Source organism: Microtus pennsylvanicus, chromosome 5 (genome assembly GCF_037038515.1).
Source record: "Microtus pennsylvanicus isolate mMicPen1 chromosome 5, mMicPen1.hap1, whole genome shotgun sequence".
NCBI lineage: Eukaryota > Metazoa > Chordata > Mammalia > Rodentia > Cricetidae > Microtus > Microtus pennsylvanicus.
This window is the reverse complement of record NC_134583.1, coordinates 93,027,340-93,046,366: the sequence shown is the minus strand read 5'-3', so window position 1 is coordinate 93,046,366 and position 19,027 is coordinate 93,027,340. Positions and strand designations below refer to the sequence as shown.

The 19,027-nt window shown below is 49.5% G+C and overlaps 1 protein-coding gene across 1 annotated transcript; it reads right to left on the bottom strand.

Moving 5' to 3' along the window:
• Window positions 1-871: 871 nt before the first annotated feature.
• On the bottom strand, window positions 872-17,515 carry Prpf19 (pre-mRNA processing factor 19). Its single transcript, XM_075973526.1, has 16 exons — window positions 17,284-17,515; window positions 15,194-15,343; window positions 14,946-15,022; window positions 13,832-13,973; window positions 13,680-13,753; window positions 13,531-13,593; window positions 12,625-12,666; window positions 12,452-12,526; window positions 12,089-12,164; window positions 11,823-11,932; window positions 3,988-4,143; window positions 3,734-3,803; window positions 3,492-3,577; window positions 3,106-3,276; window positions 2,867-2,972; window positions 872-1,369 (listed from the first exon to the last, which is right to left on the bottom strand). The coding sequence occupies exons 1-16, from the start codon at window positions 17,300-17,302 to the stop codon at window positions 1,272-1,274; spliced, it is 1,515 nt and encodes a 504-aa protein (XP_075829641.1). The 5' UTR covers window positions 17,303-17,515; the 3' UTR covers window positions 872-1,271.
• Between the last annotated feature and the right edge of the window lie 1,512 nt (window positions 17,516-19,027).

The window sequence follows — 19,027 nt, the reverse complement described above, 5'->3', positions numbered from 1 at the left end:
ACTGTACGCAGCAGCTAATTTTACCCTTCCTCACTTCTTCTCAGCACACACCTAAGCTCACAGCAGGATCCCAACACCAGCATTCCATTGGGATGGCCCTAAGGCCTTCCTGGGCACACCTAATGGTAACTTACCCCAACCATACTTAACTCCTCCCACTCCACACCTCCTTCATCTCAACCTCAGAACCTACCTTCTTCTCTTCTTCCTACAACTGTCCTCTTCCCCTACAGCACCCCCCCCAGGTAACTTCCAACTGTAGAGCAGTCACAGGACCCTACATTAATCTCCCTGTATTATCATCTAAACATTTTTTTTTGTTCTTTTGGTTTTTTGAAACAGGGCATCTCTGTCTAACAGCCCTAGAACTCGCTCTGTAGACCAGGATAGGCTGGCCTTGAACTCAGAGATCTGCCTGCCTCTGCCTCCCGAGTGCTGCGAATAAAGGCATCATCAGCTAACTTTTTATTTACTGTGCATTAGCTGTTTCCCCTGGGAGAAGCTGTCAGTCAAGAAAGTCTCTTTAGTCAAGCCAGCTGGCAACCAGTTTGTATCACCTACAACTGAAGTACTCCTAGCAATCCTCTCCCAGAAACCCATTAGCAGGCTAAGGCTAATCTAATTCCCCACCACCTTTCAGGCTGTGAGAAGTCAAGCCAGGGGCAAGCACAGCACGAGAGGCAGAAGCACTGAAAACAAGGTCAGAGCCTGCCTGAGCATGAGAGACTTGACAAATGGCTTCTAAGCTTTTACTTTACTTCTCGTACAGTGGAGGCATCCTGATAGCCAGTGTCCCACACCGTGCTCCCTCCCCATGACCTTCCCAACTCAGGGTCTCTCTGGCAGACAGACTCAAGGAGATGACAATATATTTACTGTGTGGGTTTTTTTTTTAATGAAACTATATCACTGCTTACAAAAACCAGCACGAGCCCTCCTGCCCCTCCCTTCACAGTTCCCTTGGCTCACCTCCCTGTCTCAGAAGAGCTGAAACAGAGCAGGCATGGAACAGCTGCCACTACTGGGAAGAGGTGCTGGACTCCGACTCTGAGCACTTACAGGGTGACAGTTCCTCCATGTTCGTTCCCTGGGGCCTGAAGGCTGCATGGATAGCGGTGTTCCATGTGCCCTGGCTCAGACCATCATCCAGACCAGAATGAAATGATGTGAATGTCCCCCCCACCAGACCTCCCTCCTCCTAGAGTCCCCCCACCCCCCTAAATCTAACCCACTACTGAGATGAGGCCCAGAATTGTTTGAAGGCATAGGGCCTACAGACTGTAGAATTTGAGGCTCCTGTCCATGCCTGTTGAAGCGATGAACTTGGCGTGGTGCCCAAAGGCCACTCCAGTGGTCAGGCCACTATGCTCTGAGGAGAGAAAAAAGGGAACTATGAGAAGGCTGTTTCTTCTTCAGGGCTGAACAATGACTTTGAATGCCACGATCCTGGCAAAAACCCAGATGTAAGGGTCAGAATGCACCCTCCTGAGGCAGGATTCTGTTCACCACTGATTTTTAGCCAGCACTCAGCACCTGGCAGGAAGTGGCACTCAATCTTTTGTAGGACTGGGTAAATGAACAGAGGAATACCAATCCCCTTTCACCTGAGCTTTCTGGGCAAGCACACTACAGCTGGAAACCTCAGTGCTCACTTGGTATGTTTGGCTTTAGCTCTTGTCCATTAGACTGTTCTAGCTCAAAGATGTCAAAGTCCAGGGCACACAGCACAGGGCTGCATTCAGTACAGACAAAGCTGAGCTATCCTCCCAGGACTCAGATAGCTGGAGAACTAGGGCAAGTTCCTTCTAGACTTTGGAAAATACCCGTGCTCCCCAACTCTCCAGAGAAAAACCCTCTGTGCTCCTAGTTGGCCTAAACTCAAGATCATTCTCTAGCTACCAAGAGTTGGCATTACAGGTGTGAGTTATTATACCCAGCAAGATACCCTAAAGTCGAAGCTCTAGCTACCCAGGGCCACAGGCGACTTCAAGGTGAGAAAGCCTCTTGGGCAGCACTGTGTCAGTCTGACTTTTCTTTATTATTCTAGTTGCCCTAAGTATTTGTGTTGGGACTTGAACACTTGCTACTGTGGGAAAGGCCCTGGACTCCATCTCTATACAAAGGAAAACAAACTACTAAACTAGCTTCCACCAGCCCTTCCTAACTTGACTACAAACCTCATCACTCACCCATGATAGACCCCAATAAAGTTCACCAAAAAAAAAAAAAAAAAAAAACGTGCTGGGTATAGTGGTGCATGCCTTTAACCCCCGCACTCAGTAGACAGAGACAGGCGGATCTCTGTGAGTTCATCGACAACCTGGTCTACAAAGTGAGTTCCAGAACAGCAAGGGCTTGTTACACAGAGGGACCCTATCTCCATAAAAACAAAATAAATAAAACAAACAAACAAATAATAAAAACTTCATTATTGCCCTGACTGGTTCTTATTCATTGCTCAAATCAAGACCCAATACCAAACATCCCATAAGACACTTCTGACCTACAGGTAACAGGCACTTGCATGTGAATCCTGGTATTTCCCAGAGTGTCTGAACTTTTCATTCCAATTTTCCCCTTAACACAAATTGGGGCGAGTACAGCTGATAAGTGAGTCAAAGAGACTCACAAATACTTTTCCTAGGCCACAATGCTCTACTGCCCCCAAACATAAGTAAAAGCAGCCTGGGGGTTGGACTCAGTAGAAAACTTGGCTGGTTCTGCTCCCAGGACAGCAAATGGAGAAGGGAAGAATAGTTTGGGCATATCTAGGCCAAGCCAAGCCAAGCTTCACCCTCAGTGAAATTTCTCCACTTTTCTCTAGAGCAGATGTACAAGGCCCTGGTAAGCCACAGCCAGCCTCTACCTGTAAAGTGAAGAATCTCTGTCCACTGTTTGCAGATGTAGATCTGGACATCTGTACCCCCAAGAGCCAGGTAGGTTCCACTCTGGTCAAAGATCAGTGACTTCACCTGCCAAACCCCAAAGAAAAGCAATTACACAAATGACCAAAAGCCACAGAACTGGGAACAAACAGAAGCAGCTTACATGAACTTAAACTATCAGTGAGTGAGGAGAAACAACTGAAACTGGGGAGGGGCGCACCTCAAAGTTGTTGTCCAGCTGCAATGTCTTGAAGTTCTTCAGCTTGCGCAAGTCCCAGAGCTTGACTGAAGAGTCATCGGCTGCTGTGGCCAAGTAGTACCCATTCTCAGAGAAGGCGATGCTGGTAATGGGGCCAGAGTGGCCAGGAAAGTTGGCCACATTGGTACGCTCCTACAGGTGGGAGTTGGGCAATAAAATTATCACTCACGTGTCAAAACAGGAAGAAAACTTCTGAGACGTCCTGTGCACCCAGTTACTTGGTGACATTCAGCATGCCACACAAACAGAGCCAGGCTCTCCTAGGCCCTGAGGTATCCCAGGGCCTACCACCACAACTCATCAGTTCCTTCTCCCTCTGAGTCACAGAAGAGGCCTCATTGTCCTACCTTCAAATCCCAGATCTTGATCTGGGAGTCCATGGTTCCTGTTCCAAAGATGAGTCCATCAGGGTGGAACTGCGCACAGGTAAGAGCTGAGTGAGGAAAGGGGAGAGGCATCTGTAGTCAATAGCCACTACGGCCACTATACTGGTGCCAGTGGTAGGCACTGTCTTTAGAACAGATAAACAAATGACTAGGTAAAACTTAACGACACACTGCAAGAGCTCAGTGCCTCTAAGGCCACTTACAGCAGCCGGATGTCTCATCTGTCACCTTGGTGAGCACACGCCCTGTCTGGATGTCAGAGAAGGCCCAGTACTGGAGAGGAGACAAAGAAGACAATGAGAAAGTGGGTCTGGTGGCCCTCGAGAGACCCTGGTTCAGCATCCGCTGGCAAAGTTAGCTCCCACAACAGAGAAGAAACATTTTTAGAACTCTGGGAATCTGGCTGCCCCACAGCAAGATGCCCCCCACCTCCTAAGGGCCCTGGCTGGGACTGCACCTGATCATCAGAGGAGCTCAGGAGATAGTCTCCAGTAGCATGGAGGCTGAGGCCTGTCACTGCACTCTCATGGGCCCGAACAACCTGTACACAAGAGGTGTTTGGGACCGACCAAATCCTGATAGTGGCATCTGGGGATGCAGAAAACACCAGTTCCTGAAAGGAAAGAGACCAAGAATCAGAGCCCAGGAAGTGAAATGTATAGTCACAACTACGAGCAACTGCTTCTCCTTCTAGCCCCTGCCTAAGACAGCCAAGAGAGAATGCTGCTGAAATGGCCAGAGACCTCAAGGGCGAGTTGATTGTCCAAAAGACATGGGGCAGATAGAAAGCTTATTTAGTTTTCATAACAAATTATTTTGACTAATTAGGAGTAAGAGACAGAAGATAAAAGCAACTATCATCATTCATTAACACATATTCATAAAAATCAAAACACCAAAAAAAAAAGAAAGAGAAAAAAAAAACACCAAATAAACAGAAAATAGTGCTTTCATTTTGAATTCGTTTTTCAGTTTGCTATAATTGTGGTGGTTTAAATAAAAATGGCCCCTACAGGCTCATATATTTGAATGCTTAGTCATCAGGAAGTGGCAGTATTTGAAAGGATTAGAAGTGTGGCCTTGCTGGAGGAAGTATCTCACTGGCGGTGGACTGGTTTTGAGGTTTCAAAAGCCATGACAAACCCAGAGTGTGTGTATCTGTCTCTTTCCTTGCAGATCAGGATAAGCCCTCAGCCACTGTCCCAGAGTGTGTGTATCTGTCTCTTTCCTTGCAGATCAGGATATGCCCTCGGCCACTGTCCCAGAGTGTGTGTATCGGTCTCTTTCCTTGCAGATCAGGATATGCCCTCAGCCACTGTCCCAGAGTGTGTGTATCGGTCTCTTTCCTTGCAGATCAGGATATGCCCTCAGCCACTGTCCCAGAGTGTGTGTATCGGTCTCTTTCCTTGCAGATCAGGATATGCCCTCAGCCACTGTCCCAGAGTGTGTGTATCGGTCTCTTTCCTTGCAGATCAGGATATGCCCTCAGCCACTGTCCCAGAGTGTGTGTATCTGTCTCTTTCCTTGCAGATCAGGATATGCCCTCAGCCACTGTCCCAGAGTGTGTGTATCTGTCTCTTTCCTTGCAGATCAGGATATGCCCTCAGCCACTGTCCCAGAGTGTGTGTATCGGTCTCTTTCCTTGCAGATCAGGATATGCCCTCAGCCACTGTCCCAGAGTGTGTGTATCGGTCTCTTTCCTTGCAGATCAGGATATGCCCTCAGCCACTGTCCCAGAGTGTGTGTATCGGTCTCTTTCCTTGCAGATCAGGATATGCCCTCAGCCACTGTCCCAGAGTGTGTGTATCGGTCTCTTTCCTTGCAGATCAGGATATGCCCTCAGCCACTGTCCCAGAGTGTGTGTATCTGTCTCTTTCCTTGCAGATCAGGATATGCCCTCAGCCACTGTCCCAGAGTGTGTGTATCTGTCTCTTTCCTTGCAGATCAGGATATGCCCTCAGCCACTGTCCCAGAGTGTGTGTATCTGTCTCTTTCCTTGCAGATCAGGATATGCCCTCAGCCACTGTCCCAGAGTGTGTGTATCTGTCTCTTTCCTTGCAGATCAGGATATGCCCTCAGCCACTGTCCCAGAGTGTGTGTATCGGTCTCTTTCCTTGCAGATCAGGATATGCCCTCAGCCACTGTCCCAGAGTGTGTGTATCTGTCTCTGTCCTTGCAGATCAGGATATGCCCTCAGCCACTGTCCCAGAGTGTGTGTATCTGTCTCTGTCCTTGCAGATCAGGATATGCCCTCAGCCACTGTCCCAGAGTGTGTGTATCTGTCTCTTTCCTTGCAGATCAGGATATGCCCTCAGCCACTGTCCCAGAGTGTGTGTATCTGTCTCTTTCCTTGCAGATCAGGATATGCCCTCAGCCACTGTCCCAGAGTGTGTGTATCTGTCTCTTTCCTTGCAGATCAGGATATGCCCTCAGCCACTGTCCCAGAGTGTGTGTATCGGTCTCTTTCCTTGCAGATCAGGATATGCCCTCAGCCACTGTCCCAGAGTGTGTGTATCTGTCTCTTTCCTTGCAGATCAGGATATGCCCTCAGCCACTGTCCCAGAGTGTGTGTATCTGTCTCTTTCCTCGCAGATCAGGATAAGCCCTCAGCCACTGTCCCAGAGTGTGTGTATCTGTCTCTTTCCTTGCAGATCAGGATATGCCCTCAGCCACTGTCCCAGAGTGTGTGTATCGGTCTCTTTCCTTGCAGATCAGGATATGCCCTCAGCCACTGTCCCAGAGTGTGTGTATCTGTCTCTGTCCTTGCAGATCAGGATATGCCCTCAGCCACTGTCCCAGAGTGTGTGTATCTGTCTCTGTCCTTGCAGATCAGGATATGCCCTCAGCCACTGTCCCAGAGTGTGTGTATCTGTCTCTGTCCTTGCAGATCAGGATATGCCCTCAGCCACTGTCCCAGAGTGTGTGTATCGGTCTCTGTCCTTGCAGATCAGGATATGCCCTCAGCCACTGTCCCAGAGTGTGTGTATCTGTCTCTGTCCTTGCAGATCAGGATATGCCCTCAGCCACTGTCCCAGAGTGTGTGTATCTGTCTCTGTCCTTGCAGATCAGGATATGCCCTCAGCCACTGTCCCAGAGTGTGTGTATCGGTCTCTTTCCTTGCAGATCAGGATAAGCCCTCAGCCACTGTCCCAGAGTGTGTGTATCGGTCTCTGTCCTTGCAGATCAGGATATGCCCTCAGCCACTGTCCCAGAGTGTGTGTATCTGTCTCTGTCCTTGCAGATCAGGATATGCCCTCAGCCACTGTCCCAGAGTGTGTGTATCTGTCTCTGTCCTTGCAGATCAGGATATGCCCTCAGCCACTGTCCCAGAGTGTGTGTATCTGTCTCTGTCCTTGCAGATCAGGATATGCCCTCAGCCACTGTCCCAGAGTGTGTGTATCTGTCTCTGTCCTTGCAGATCAGGATATGCCCTCAGCCACTGTCCCAGAGTGTGTGTATCTGTCTCTGTCCTTGCAGATCAGGATATGCCCTCAGCCACTGTCCCAGAGTGTGTGTATCTGTCTCTGTCCTTGCAGATCAGGATATGCCCTCAGCCACTGTCCCAGAGTGTGTGTATCTGTCTCTGTCCTTGCAGATCAGGATATGCCCTCAGCCACTGTCCCAGAGTGTGTGTATCTGTCTCTTTCCTTGCAGATCAGGATAAGCCCTCAGCCACTGTCCCAGAGTGTGTGTATCTGTCTCTGTCCTTGCAGATCAGGATATGCCCTCAGCCACTGTCCCAGAGTGTGTGTATCTGTCTCTGTCCTTGCAGATCAGGATAAGCCCTCAGCCACTGTCCCAGAGTGTGTGTATCTGTCTCTGTCCTTGCAGATCAGGATATGCCCTCAGCCACTGTCCCAGAGTGTGTGTATCTGTCTCTGTCCTTGCAGATCAGGATATGCCCTCAGCCACTGTCCCAGAGTGTGTGTATCGGTCTCTTTCCTTGCAGATCAGGATATGCCCTCAGCCACTGTCCCAGAGTGTGTGTATCTGTCTCTTTCCTTGCAGATCAGGATAAGCCCTCAGCCACTGTCCCAGAGTGTGTGTATCTGTCTCTTTCCTCGCAGATCAGGATATGCCCTCAGCCACTGTCCCAGAGTGTGTGTATCTGTCTCTTTCCTCGCAGATCAGGATATGCCCTCAGCCACTGTCCCAGAGTGTGTGTATCTGTCTCTTTCCTCGCAGATCAGGATAAGCCCTCAGCCACTGTCCCAGAGTGTGTGTATCTGTCTCTGTCCTTGCAGATCAGGATAAGCCCTCAGCCACTGTCCCAGAGTGTGTGTATCTGTCTCTGTCCTCGCAGATCAGGATAAGCCCTCAGCCACTGTCCCAGAGTGTGTGTATCTGTCTCTGTCCTTGCAGATCAGGATATGCCCTCAGCCACTGTCCCAGAGTGTGTGTATCTGTCTCTGTCCTTGCAGATCAGGATAAGCCCTCAGCCACTGTCCCAGAGTGTGTGTATCTGTCTCTTTCCTCGCAGATCAGGATATGCCCTCAGCCACTGTCCCAGAGTGTGTGTATCGGTCTCTTTCCTCGCAGATCAGGATATGCCCTCAGCCACTGTCCCAGAGTGTGTGTATCTGTCTCTGTCCTCGCAGATCAGGATATGCCCTCAGCCACTGTCCCAGAGTGTGTGTATCTGTCTCTGTCCTTGCAGATCAGGATATGCCCTCAGCCACTGTCCCAGAGTGTGTGTATCTGTCTCTGTCCTTGCAGATCAGGATATGCCCTCAGCCACTGTCCCAGAGTGTGTGTATCTGTCTCTGTCCTTGCAGATCAGGATATGCCCTCAGCCACTGTCCCAGAGTGTGTGTATCTGTCTCTGTCCTTGCAGATCAGGATAAGCCCTCAGCCACTGTCCCAGAGTGTGTGTATCGGTCTCTTTCCTTGCAGATCAGGATAAGCCCTCAGCCACTGTCCCAGAGTGTGTGTATCTGTCTCTGTCCTTGCAGATCAGGATATGCCCTCAGCCACTGTCCCAGAGTGTGTGTATCTGTCTCTGTCCTTGCAGATCAGGATAAGCCCTCAGCCACTGTCCCAGAGTGTGTGTATCTGTCTCTTTCCTCGCAGATCAGGATATGCCCTCAGCCACTGTCCCAGAGTGTGTGTATCGGTCTCTTTCCTCGCAGATCAGGATATGCCCTCAGCCACTGTCCCAGAGTGTGTGTATCTGTCTCTGTCCTTGCAGATCAGGATATGCCCTCAGCCACTGTCCCAGAGTGTGTGTATCTGTCTCTGTCCTTGCAGATCAGGATATGCCCTCAGCCACTGTCCCAGAGTGTGTGTATCTGTCTCTGTCCTTGCAGATCAGGATATGCCCTCAGCCACTGTCCCAGAGTGTGTGTATCTGTCTCTGTCCTTGCAGATCAGGATATGCCCTCAGCCACTGTCCCAGAGTGTGTGTATCTGTCTCTGTCCTTGCAGATCAGGATATGCCCTCAGCCACTGTCCCAGAGTGTGTGTATCGGTCTCTTTCCTTGCAGATCAGGATAAGCCCTCAGCCACTGTCCCAGAGTGTGTGTATCTGTCTCTGTCCTTGCAGATCAGGATAAGCCCTCAGCCACTGTCCCAGAGTGTGTGTATCTGTCTCTGTCCTTGCAGATCAGGATATGCCCTCAGCCACTGTCCCAGAGTGTGTGTATCGGTCTCTTTCCTCGCAGATCAGGATAAGCCCTCAGCCACTGTCCCAGAGTGTGTGTATCTGTCTCTGTCCTTGCAGATCAGGATAAGCCCTCAGCCACTGTCCCAGAGTGTGTGTATCTGTCTCTGTCCTCGCAGATCAGGATAAGCCCTCAGCCACTGTCCCAGAGTGTGTGTATCTGTCTCTGTCCTTGCAGATCAGGATATGCCCTCAGCCACTGTCCCAGAGTGTGTGTATCTGTCTCTGTCCTTGCAGATCAGGATAAGCCCTCAGCCACTGTCCCAGAGTGTGTGTATCTGTCTCTGTCCTTGCAGATCAGGATATGCCCTCAGTCACTGTCCCAGAGTGTGTGCATCTGTCTCTGTCCTTGCAGATCAGGATATGCCCTCAGCCACTGTCCCAGAGTGTGTGTATCTGTCTCTTTCCTTGCAGATCAGGATATGCCCTCAGCCACTGTCCCAGAGTGTGTGTATCTGTCTCTTTCCTCGCAGATCAGGATATGCCCTCAGCCACTGTCCCAGAGTGTGTGTATCTGTCTCTTTCCTTGCAGATCAGGATATGCCCTCAGCCACTGTCCCAGAGTGTGTGTATCTGTCTCTTTCCTTGCAGATCAGGATATGCCCTCAGCCACTGTCCCAGAGTGTGTGTATCTGTCTCTGTCCTTGCAGATCAGGATAAGCCCTCAGCCACTGTCCCAGAGTGTGTGTATCTGTCTCTGTCCTTGCAGATCAGGATATGCCATCAGTCACTGTCCCAGAGTGTGTGCATCTGTCTCTGTCCTTGCAGATCAGGATATGCCCTCAGCCACTGTCCCAGAGTGTGTGTATCTGTCTCTTTCCTTGCAGATCAGGATATGCCCTCAGCCACTGTCCCAGAGTGTGTGTATCTGTCTCTTTCCTCGCAGATCAGGATATGCCCTCAGCCACTGTCCCAGAGTGTGTGTATCTGTCTCTTTCCTTGCAGATCAGGATATGCCCTCAGCCACTGTCCCAGAGTGTGTGTATCTGTCTCTTTCCTTGCAGATCAGGATATGCCCTCAGCCACTGTCCCAGAGTGTGTGTATCTGTCTCTTTCCTTGCAGATCAGGATATGCCCTCAGCCACTGTCCCAGAGTGTGTGTATCTGTCTCTTTCCTTGCAGATCAGGATATGCCCTCAGCCACTGTCCCAGAGTGTGTGTATCTGTCTCTTTCCTTGCAGATCAGGATGTGCCCTCAGCCACTGTCCCACTGCCATGCTTGCCACCGTGCTCCCCGCCATCTGAAGATGGACTAGCATGTGAAACTAAGCAATCCCCCAACCCCCAACGCTTCCTTTATTAAGATCTGCTGTGGAGCTGGGCAGTGGTGGCGCACGCCTTTAATCCCAGCACCAGGGAGGCAAAGTCAGGTGGATCACTTTGAGTTTGAGGCCAGTTTGGTCTACAGAGCAAGTTCTAGGACAGCCAGGACTACACAGAGAAACCCTATCCTTTTTGTTTGTTTTTTGTTTTTTGAGACAGGGTTTCTCTGATGCGGGAAGGTCATACATCTATCTGTTGCTTTCATTGGTTAATTAATAAAGAAACTGCTTGGCCTGATAGGGCAGAACATAGGTGTGTGAAGTAGACAGAATAGAATGCTGGGAAGAAGGGAAGTGAGGTCAGAAGCGATGGAGCCAGCCACCAGGTTAGACATGCTGAACCTTTCCCGCTAAGACACCACTTCGTGGTGCTACACAGATTATTAAAAATGGGTTAATCAAGATGTGAGAATTAGCCAGTAAGAGGCTAGAGATAATGGGCCATCAGTGTTTAAAAGAATACAGTTTCTGTGTAATTATTTCGGGGCATAAGCTAGCCAGGCGGCTGGGAGCCGGGCAGGTTGAAAAGCAGGCCTGTCTGCAGCTCCTACTACTCTGTAGCTTTGGAGCCTGTCCTGGAACTAGCTCTTGTAGACCATGCCAGCCTTGAACTCACAAAGATCCACCTGCCTCTGCCTCCCGAGTGCTGGGATTAAAGGTGTGCGCCATCTGGCTTGAGAAACCCTGTCTTAAAACACCAAAAAAAAAAAAAAAAAAAAAAAAACCCAAACAAACAAAAAGAGTTGCTGTGATCTTGGTATCATCTCTTCACAGCAACAAAACAAGACATATTCCTCTATTTCTCAGTTCCTTATGTCTAAGAGAAAGACTTAACTGGGAGGCACTGCTCCAGCACCCCATGCAGCTGCACACCAAGCCACTGCACTTTTGTCTCAAGTCTTATGAGACCATTAATCTCCTCTAATGAGCAACCTTTATCCTCTAAACCAGTGGTTCTCTCCTATTTGAACTCATAATACTTTCAATAGTCAATATTAAATTTTGAGCCCAACCCTACAGGGTCACGTGAACCTGGCAGTCAGGACTACATGGAGTTTTACTGTCTGTAGTTATCTATAAACCCTTTAGGATGATTGTTTTCTTTTAATAATGCAAAACTGATGTGAATATGGTTTGTTGGTTGCATTTTCTTTCTCCTTTGGTTTGAGGGCCACTGCTCTGGTGTTCTACACAGAGACCCATCAATGCCCGCTTCATCAAGACAGTGGGGGTTGGGCAATTAGCTCTGAGACTCAAAACCACTGGAACTGGACTTAGGAACGGACGAGAGTGGCTGTGAGAGTGGCTTACCTGAGAAGGATGAAACACCACGCTGGTGACCTTCTTGGTATGGCCTTTGAGAGTGGCCAGGATTTGCTCAGTACTCTTATCAAAGACAACAACGTTTTTATCTGCTCCACCTGGAGAAGATCCAAAAAAGACAAAAAAAATGAATCACAGGATCCCTGTGCTAAAGAAGGTCTTTCTGTCCTCAAATCCATGCAGAGGATCAGGGCATGCGCCTCCCTTGCTCCTGCCACCCCTCACCTTGGCCTGTCGGCCAGGCCCAGACTCACCAGTGAGAATCTTGTTGGTGTCTGAAGGACAGAGGTCCAGAGCAAGGATCCCAGGAATGCTAGCACTGTGTAGCCCCTTTGCAGACAGATTCACACAAAACCCAGTCACAGCCAAATCAAGGCAGGCCAGAGAGCCACACAGCTCCTGCACTCCCCTTCCCCACACCCTCATATTCCTCCCTAGCCAAGGAACAAGAGTGGATTTTATCCCTTATCTATCTAGCTTGGCTGGCTGCCTGGATGCAGCAACTCCCTCACTGCATGGCAAGACACCATGCCAGAGGTCTGAGCAGTATTTCCCCCTGCTCCTCACACTGGCCTACCTTGCCCTAGAAACAGTAAGGGCCATCTCCAGCTACTTACCACATGGGATGCCACCTGCCGGTACTTGCTGAGCTCTTCAGGTTTCACTAGCTCCTCAGGCACAGTCTTTCCTCTCTGAGAAAAGAGAAAGCCCCCAAAGAGCAGCCATGAAAGCAGGCTTCAACTAGCCCCTCCTCCCAGAAGTCAAGTGCTCACACCAGGCATCAACTCACCTTCTTACGCTCTGTGGTTAGCACAGTAGCCTTGTCTTGAAGCTGTGGAGAACACAATTTTCTGAGACAAATGATTTTGCAAAAACGAAACAGACTGGATGCTGGTATATCTGGTGTCACAATCATCACCAAAAAATTGCTATCTGCCAAGCTATGTGCTAAAAGCTGACACATTTCCACTCCAATCTTACAAGGTGGGGTATCCATGACCTTATGGTATAGCTGAGGAAACTAAACATCAAAAGAACCCCCGCAGCCAGGTGGTGGTGGTGCACACCTTTAATCCCAGCACTGGGGAGGCAGAGGTAGGTGGATCTCTGTAAGTTTGAGGCCAGCCTGGTTGATAAGAGTGAATTCCAGGACAGGCTCCAAAGCCACACAGAGAAAGAGCCCCCTTGCCAAGGTCACTAAAATGACGAATGGCAGAGCTAGGCTGTTGTGCTCTGGGACCAAATATGAGAGCTCATACACTGTTGGATCCTACAAATGCAGACTATACATTCAAGAGAACCCTGGGTTGCAGTCTGGAAGTCTCAGCTCTGACTTCCAGCTTCAGATAACTTATATGTTGTAGGCAAAACCCTCAAAAACTGTAACAAAGTGGCAGAACATCAGCAAAGCGTGTGCGCGCACACACACACACACAAACCCACCAAGAGCTAAGAGCCACCCTTATCAGTAATTACATCTTTCCTACAACAAGCCTGTGAAGTAGACGCCTCCTTCTATTCAGAAGCAAGGGAAATGAGACAGACAAGGTAGGCTACAGTAAGCCTAGTAGTCAGAGAGCTCAGTAGCAGTGCAGGCTCTTCCCGCTGCTCATTGTGAGATTCTTACTCTGGCCCCAGGGCCCATGGCACTAAGGGAGGGCATGTGGCAGTCCCAACAGAACAGCATATGACTCACCTTCTGGATAATCTCAGGGGTCATTCCCACCAGCTCACCCAAATCCATGGGTTCTCCTGCACCCTGTAGAAAAGAGAGAGTGGGAGGAGCTCACAATACCAAAGGCACCTGTGGAAGGACAGTTACTGGGCTTGGAAGGGAACACTTACCACAACACTGGGCTGTGAGCTTGGCACGGCCTGAGGTACAATAAGACCAGCCTGTGGTTTCAGAGTAGCCAGAGCTGAGAGAAAAGATTATGTTAAAAATGGGACATTACAAAGCAGGGCCAGCAAAGGTGGGGGACAGCAGGAAAAGACACCTTCTCGAGCAGCAGTGACTTCCTTGGTGAGACGGGCAATGACTCTGCAGGCAGCATCGTGTTGGTACAGAGCATGGGACAGCTCCTGGCGGGTTGTCTGCAGCTGCTGGCGAAGGGTGAAGCTGTGCAACATGACTGCATCCTGGGAGAGGGTAGGCAACTGTGAGGACTAGAGGAGAACTTGGCCAGGGAAGAGGACACCACCTCCTATTCTATACTGAAACCAACTTAAGCAGCTCAGAGACCCAAGCTATCATCCGAATGACAATCCCCTGTAAGGCATTGAAGCTCCTACAACACAAAACACTCTGGACACACAGACAGAAGTGAGAGCTAGTCACCAGCAAATCACAGGTGTTAATGCCATCACTTTTCTGAAAGGAAAGAATAACACTGCTGTGGTTGTTTACTGGCTACCCTCAGCAAGTGCAGTGTTCAGTAGTGAAGAAGAGTCCCTATGTCACAACACAAATATGTCAGTTTTATTCTACTTATGGAATTCAGACAGACAGGACTAATCAGTGTCCTAAAGTCAGGAAGGTCAGAGACTGAGTAGTATGCCCCATGTCACAAAGGCTGACAGTGGAGAAAACTTTGGAATCCAGGTGTGCAAGAGTTCCAACAACCAGGCTCCTCTTGTGCTGCCACCCTGCCCCACACAACGAAGTGCAGCTGGCAAGAAGTGAGGGGCTGCTCAGCAGCACAGCACTTCCATTGACCCTGTGCTCAACCCCACGAAGAGCCAGGCCTGGTGGTGGGCTCTTGTAACCCTAGGCACTAGGAGGCTAAGGAAGAAGGATCATGAGTTCCAGACCGGTCTAGGAACCGGTCCTAGCTCAAGAAAATAAGAGGGCCTGGAGAGAAGGCCCAGGAGTTAAGAGCACTTGCTGTTCTTCCAGAGGTTCAATTCCCAGAACCACATAGTGGATTACAACTGTCTGTAACTGCAATTCCAAGGGATCACACAACCTCTCCCTTCCTCCCAAGCACCAGGCACATAAGTGATATGCAAAAGACCCAAACATAAAATAAACAAGTTTAAAAAAGCAAAGAGGGAGGGAGGTCCCATCTTCAATCCCAAGGTTCAGAGGTGCATTCCCTTCACAGAACTCACCCACTCATCCTGCAAGGCTTTCAGAATGGCTGGGATGCTGGTGGCAGAGGGAGGCTTGGGCCGGATTGGGTGAGCAACTGCCAAGAAAGGCAGCAAAGCAGGTATGAAGAACCAGAACCCAAGGACCCTCCTCCTTCCCTCTTCTCTTCATTCATTCACAGCCACCATCTATCTTCTCCATCAGACTGGCCCCACCTCCCACTCCTGAAGGCTGAGCTGGCCCCGGACTCAGGCTATCGGGTAGGCACCTTTGATGTCGATGAGCTGCTCCTCGGAGAGAGGCTGGTTGTTGATAGGATCTGTGCCATTCTCTGCAATGTACTTCTCAATGAGTCGCCGCTCATACACATGATTAGAGACAGGGGACACGCATGGATGCTCTGGCACTTCATTGGAGACTATAGAGAGAGCAGGTAGTGAGCACAGGGTAAAAGGAGACCTGGGCTACAGGGGACCTTTGTTGTGTCATCCCCTAAGAAGACCCTGTCCTCGTACTCAGCTATCAGGAAGCAACGTTTGTGACAGCAAGCTAGCTGGTTCTTGGTTCTACAATGCTTGCCAACTACTTAACTAGATTCTCTAGTCTGCCAATAATAAAAGGAAATAAATAATAACTGCCCAGATCCCATGTGCCAGTCCTGTAAAGAGTGAGCAGTAAGCTCTGCCCACCTCATGTTTGAACAAAGATGACCAGGAACATGACAAAGAAGTACACACAGCACAACTCAAAGCCCTGCCATTCCTCTGGAGCCCTACATGGACCAACAGGCAGAAAAAGCAACGTAACAAGCACTGATAAATTTAAAAAAATAAAAATAAAAAAAACCTTTCCATAGTGTCTGCCACTATGTGCCAAGCAAGATTCTATTCTAGGCACTTGACAGAATGGTCTGTGTACCCTTGAAGATGGGCGACACAGCTGTCACTGACCTCCAGGACAATGCAGACACTAAAGTATGGGACCTGGGCATCCTGAACAACCTAAAATGAAGGCCTCAAAAGCAAGCTCAGAATCAAGGTCTCTGTGACCTTCTCAGGCCCTCATGTTTCTCTAACTTCCCCTAAGCAGGAACAATTGGTTTACCTTAGCAGACAAGTGAAAGCCACCTCCATGCTCAGACTCTCCTGAGGCCTGCTCTAAAATAATACTTACAGCCTGAGAGACTTAGCACATAACAAAACAGCTCCTATTCACCACATAGTTTTGCTCACCCTCCCAGAACCTGTGAGTCACATCTCAAGGCTTCAAGCTCTTATTCTCTTCTGTGGCACAGGTTCTGGATAAGCTTCCCTCGGGGTCACCTATTTCTGCAGGACTCCCAAGCGTATGTAATCAAGTATGGAAGGAAATATGGCTTTCCTGTGCTATCCTGTTGGCTTATCTCGCATAATGGACACTTGAGGGAGCTTTCCCTCCCTTACAAAAGGAAGGATGGCCCAGGGCGTGTAAGAGTGCTCTCTCAAGATTAAAAGGAAACAAATCGTTCGAAAATACTTTGCAAACTGCAATTTCTTCAGTGTGAGATTCCCTTTTCTGTTTGTCATTTCCCTCCTTCCTTTCCCTCTTTGAATTAATGGCAACGTTCTGAGAAGAGAATAGAGAGGGAGGGGAAGCTAGTAATGTGGCAAACAACAAGAAGGTAAACACCCGCAATGCCGTAATAAAATACCCAAAGACAAGACAGTGTACAGCATGGATCCCGGCTCAAAGAACAGAGCTCCATCGCCCAACTGTGCCACGCATCCCTGGATAACCCCCATTCTTCCTAAGACTTATGACGCCCTCTCTAAATCACAGATCTTTATTTCCCTTCAGATAATTCTTGTAAGCATAAAATGAGATCATCGTTTGGAGATGCGTCGTAAATCAATACAGGTTTTCTAAACGTTCGCTGTTTTCATTAGTCATACTGCGCGAGGCTAGATGCCAGACACCTGGCTTCCAGCCCTGTCTCGAAGTCACTGCGTGTTCTGCAAAATCGCAGAAACTCCGATTCCTAAGCGACGTTTTCGAGCAATACCCAATGCAACGCTTTCAATGCTGCAGATGGGGAAACTGAGGCCCAGACCGCCATAGCCCAGATCACAGTAGAAGGTGGATCGTGGGCAAGTCCTAGGATTTCAGACACCAAGAGCTGTTTTTCCCTGCACCACTCCCCCCTCGCCCCCCCCCCTTGCTCTGTTTAGGCCTGTCTCGGCTCAGTAAAACAACGCCAGTCATTCTTCACAGCTACATGAATTGCGCAGCACTGCGCAAATGCACCCCACACGCAGGGTCGAGGGCTCCGCGTCCCGGGCCGCAGCCACGCTCCCGCCTCCCGCCGCAGCCAGCACTCACTCGAGCAGATCAGGGACATGGCGCCGTCGCAGCGCTGCCAGTCGCCTCGCAGCGGGCTCCCGGACTAGCTCTGCAGCCTCCGCGGGCCACTTCCGGTCCCCCGCGGCTTCCGGGGCGCTCGGACGCGGGTAGACAGCTGCCCGGCGTGGCGATGCTCGCACAACTGCTTCACGTGGGGAGGTGGCCGGTGGCGCGCCACAGCCTTCAGCAGCTAACGGAAACTGCCCTTTCCCAGCATGCAATCGAGCAGGAAAAGGCCCGCCTCGCAACACTCGGTTGTTTCCGCATTGGCTCGGCTCCTTCCGGCGAGCTCTCCAAAAGGCCGGAGGCGGGAAGGCCAGCCGAAACTACATTTCCCATGAGGCGGCGGGAACCTTAAACCCAGGAATTGGGCCAAGGCGGTTTCTGACGTGCTGCTGTCACCCAGGGCACAGTAGTCGTTGAAACGTTCGTGTGCCGGACAGTTTCCTCAGGAGCTTGTAAGAATGCGGATTTCTAGAGTCTGCCTCAGAGACCCTGTTGGCATGATTCTGAGGCCTGTGTTCCTTGGCTGCCTTTTGAGAAACAATGCCAGGTGACCCTGTAAATAAATTTAGCACAATTAGTAAAGAAACTAACACTGCCCAGGTTCTGTTTCTACTCTTGCTCTGTGAATTTGTTCAAGTTATTGGCTGCGTTGCCTGTTACGTTTTAAATACAGTCTGTTTTCTACACTGGAAGGAATTTAATTCCCAGCGTCTTATGTGACTATTAAAAGAAAGTTGCTGGGCTTGTTGGTACACACCTTTTATCGCAGCAGGCAGCCGCAGAGGACCTCTGTGAGTTCAAGCCCAGCCTGGTCTACTAGTGAGTTCCAGTTCAGGACAGTCAGGGCTATGTAGACAGATATAGAGAGAGACATGTCTCTAAATGGATGAATAGATGGATGGATGGATGGATGGATGGATGGATGGATGGACGGACAGATAGATAAAAAGAATGGGAAGTTAGCATGACTATGGTGTTTATCGGTGGGATCTTTGGAATTAGAATAGGTCGCTAGTGTGCAGGCCTGTGCAAGGGTCCTGGCGGCGACTTTATAGGGAACGTTAGATTGACAGACACAAATCTACACCTAGACTCCCACAGTAACGTGACACCCGAAAAGAAGAGAGCCCAGCCAAAGCCTATATCATTCTCTTTGAACTTTGTGCCTCTAGAACTTTGAGCCAAGAAAAACCCGCTTTTCTTTAGAAAGTAGTCTGCCTCAGATATTTTATTATAGTAATGATTCCCTGCCTCCTACTAAGTTCCTTTGTTTTCTGTGACAAAGACCTGCTGCTGAACCTGTTACCTGAGTTCAATCTCCAAGACTCACCTGATAGAAGGAAAGAACTGGCTCCTGCATATTATCCTCCAACCTCAAGACAGACACACACACACACACACACACACACACACACTAAAATAAATGGCACATTGAGACCTTGCCTCAAAAAACAAGATAAATAAATAAATTAAATTAAATCTAAAATGGAGTCCCTCAAATTGAAGTTCCACGTTACCAAATTAAAACTAACTTTCTGACCTTCTAAGAAATTAGGACAGAAAGAGGCAGTGGCCAATTTCCTAGCCAGGCCGATTCCAACTAACATGATAACTACATTCTGCCTGCCTTAGTCCTTACAAAAAGCAGCCTGGAGCCTGGTGGTGGTTGTGCACACCTTTAATCCCAGCACCTGGGAGGCAGAGGCAGGAGGATCAG

Coding starts and splice junctions, on each gene's coding strand:
- Prpf19 (XM_075973526.1), bottom strand. Junction 12,667..13,530: donor CCCCTGAGATTATCCAGAAG/GTGAGTCATATG, acceptor TGTTCTCCACAG/CTTCAAGACAAGGCTACTGT. Junction 12,165..12,451: donor GGCAGGTGGCATCCCATGTG/GTAAGTAGCTGG, acceptor CTGTCTGCAAAG/GGGCTACACAGTGCTAGCAT.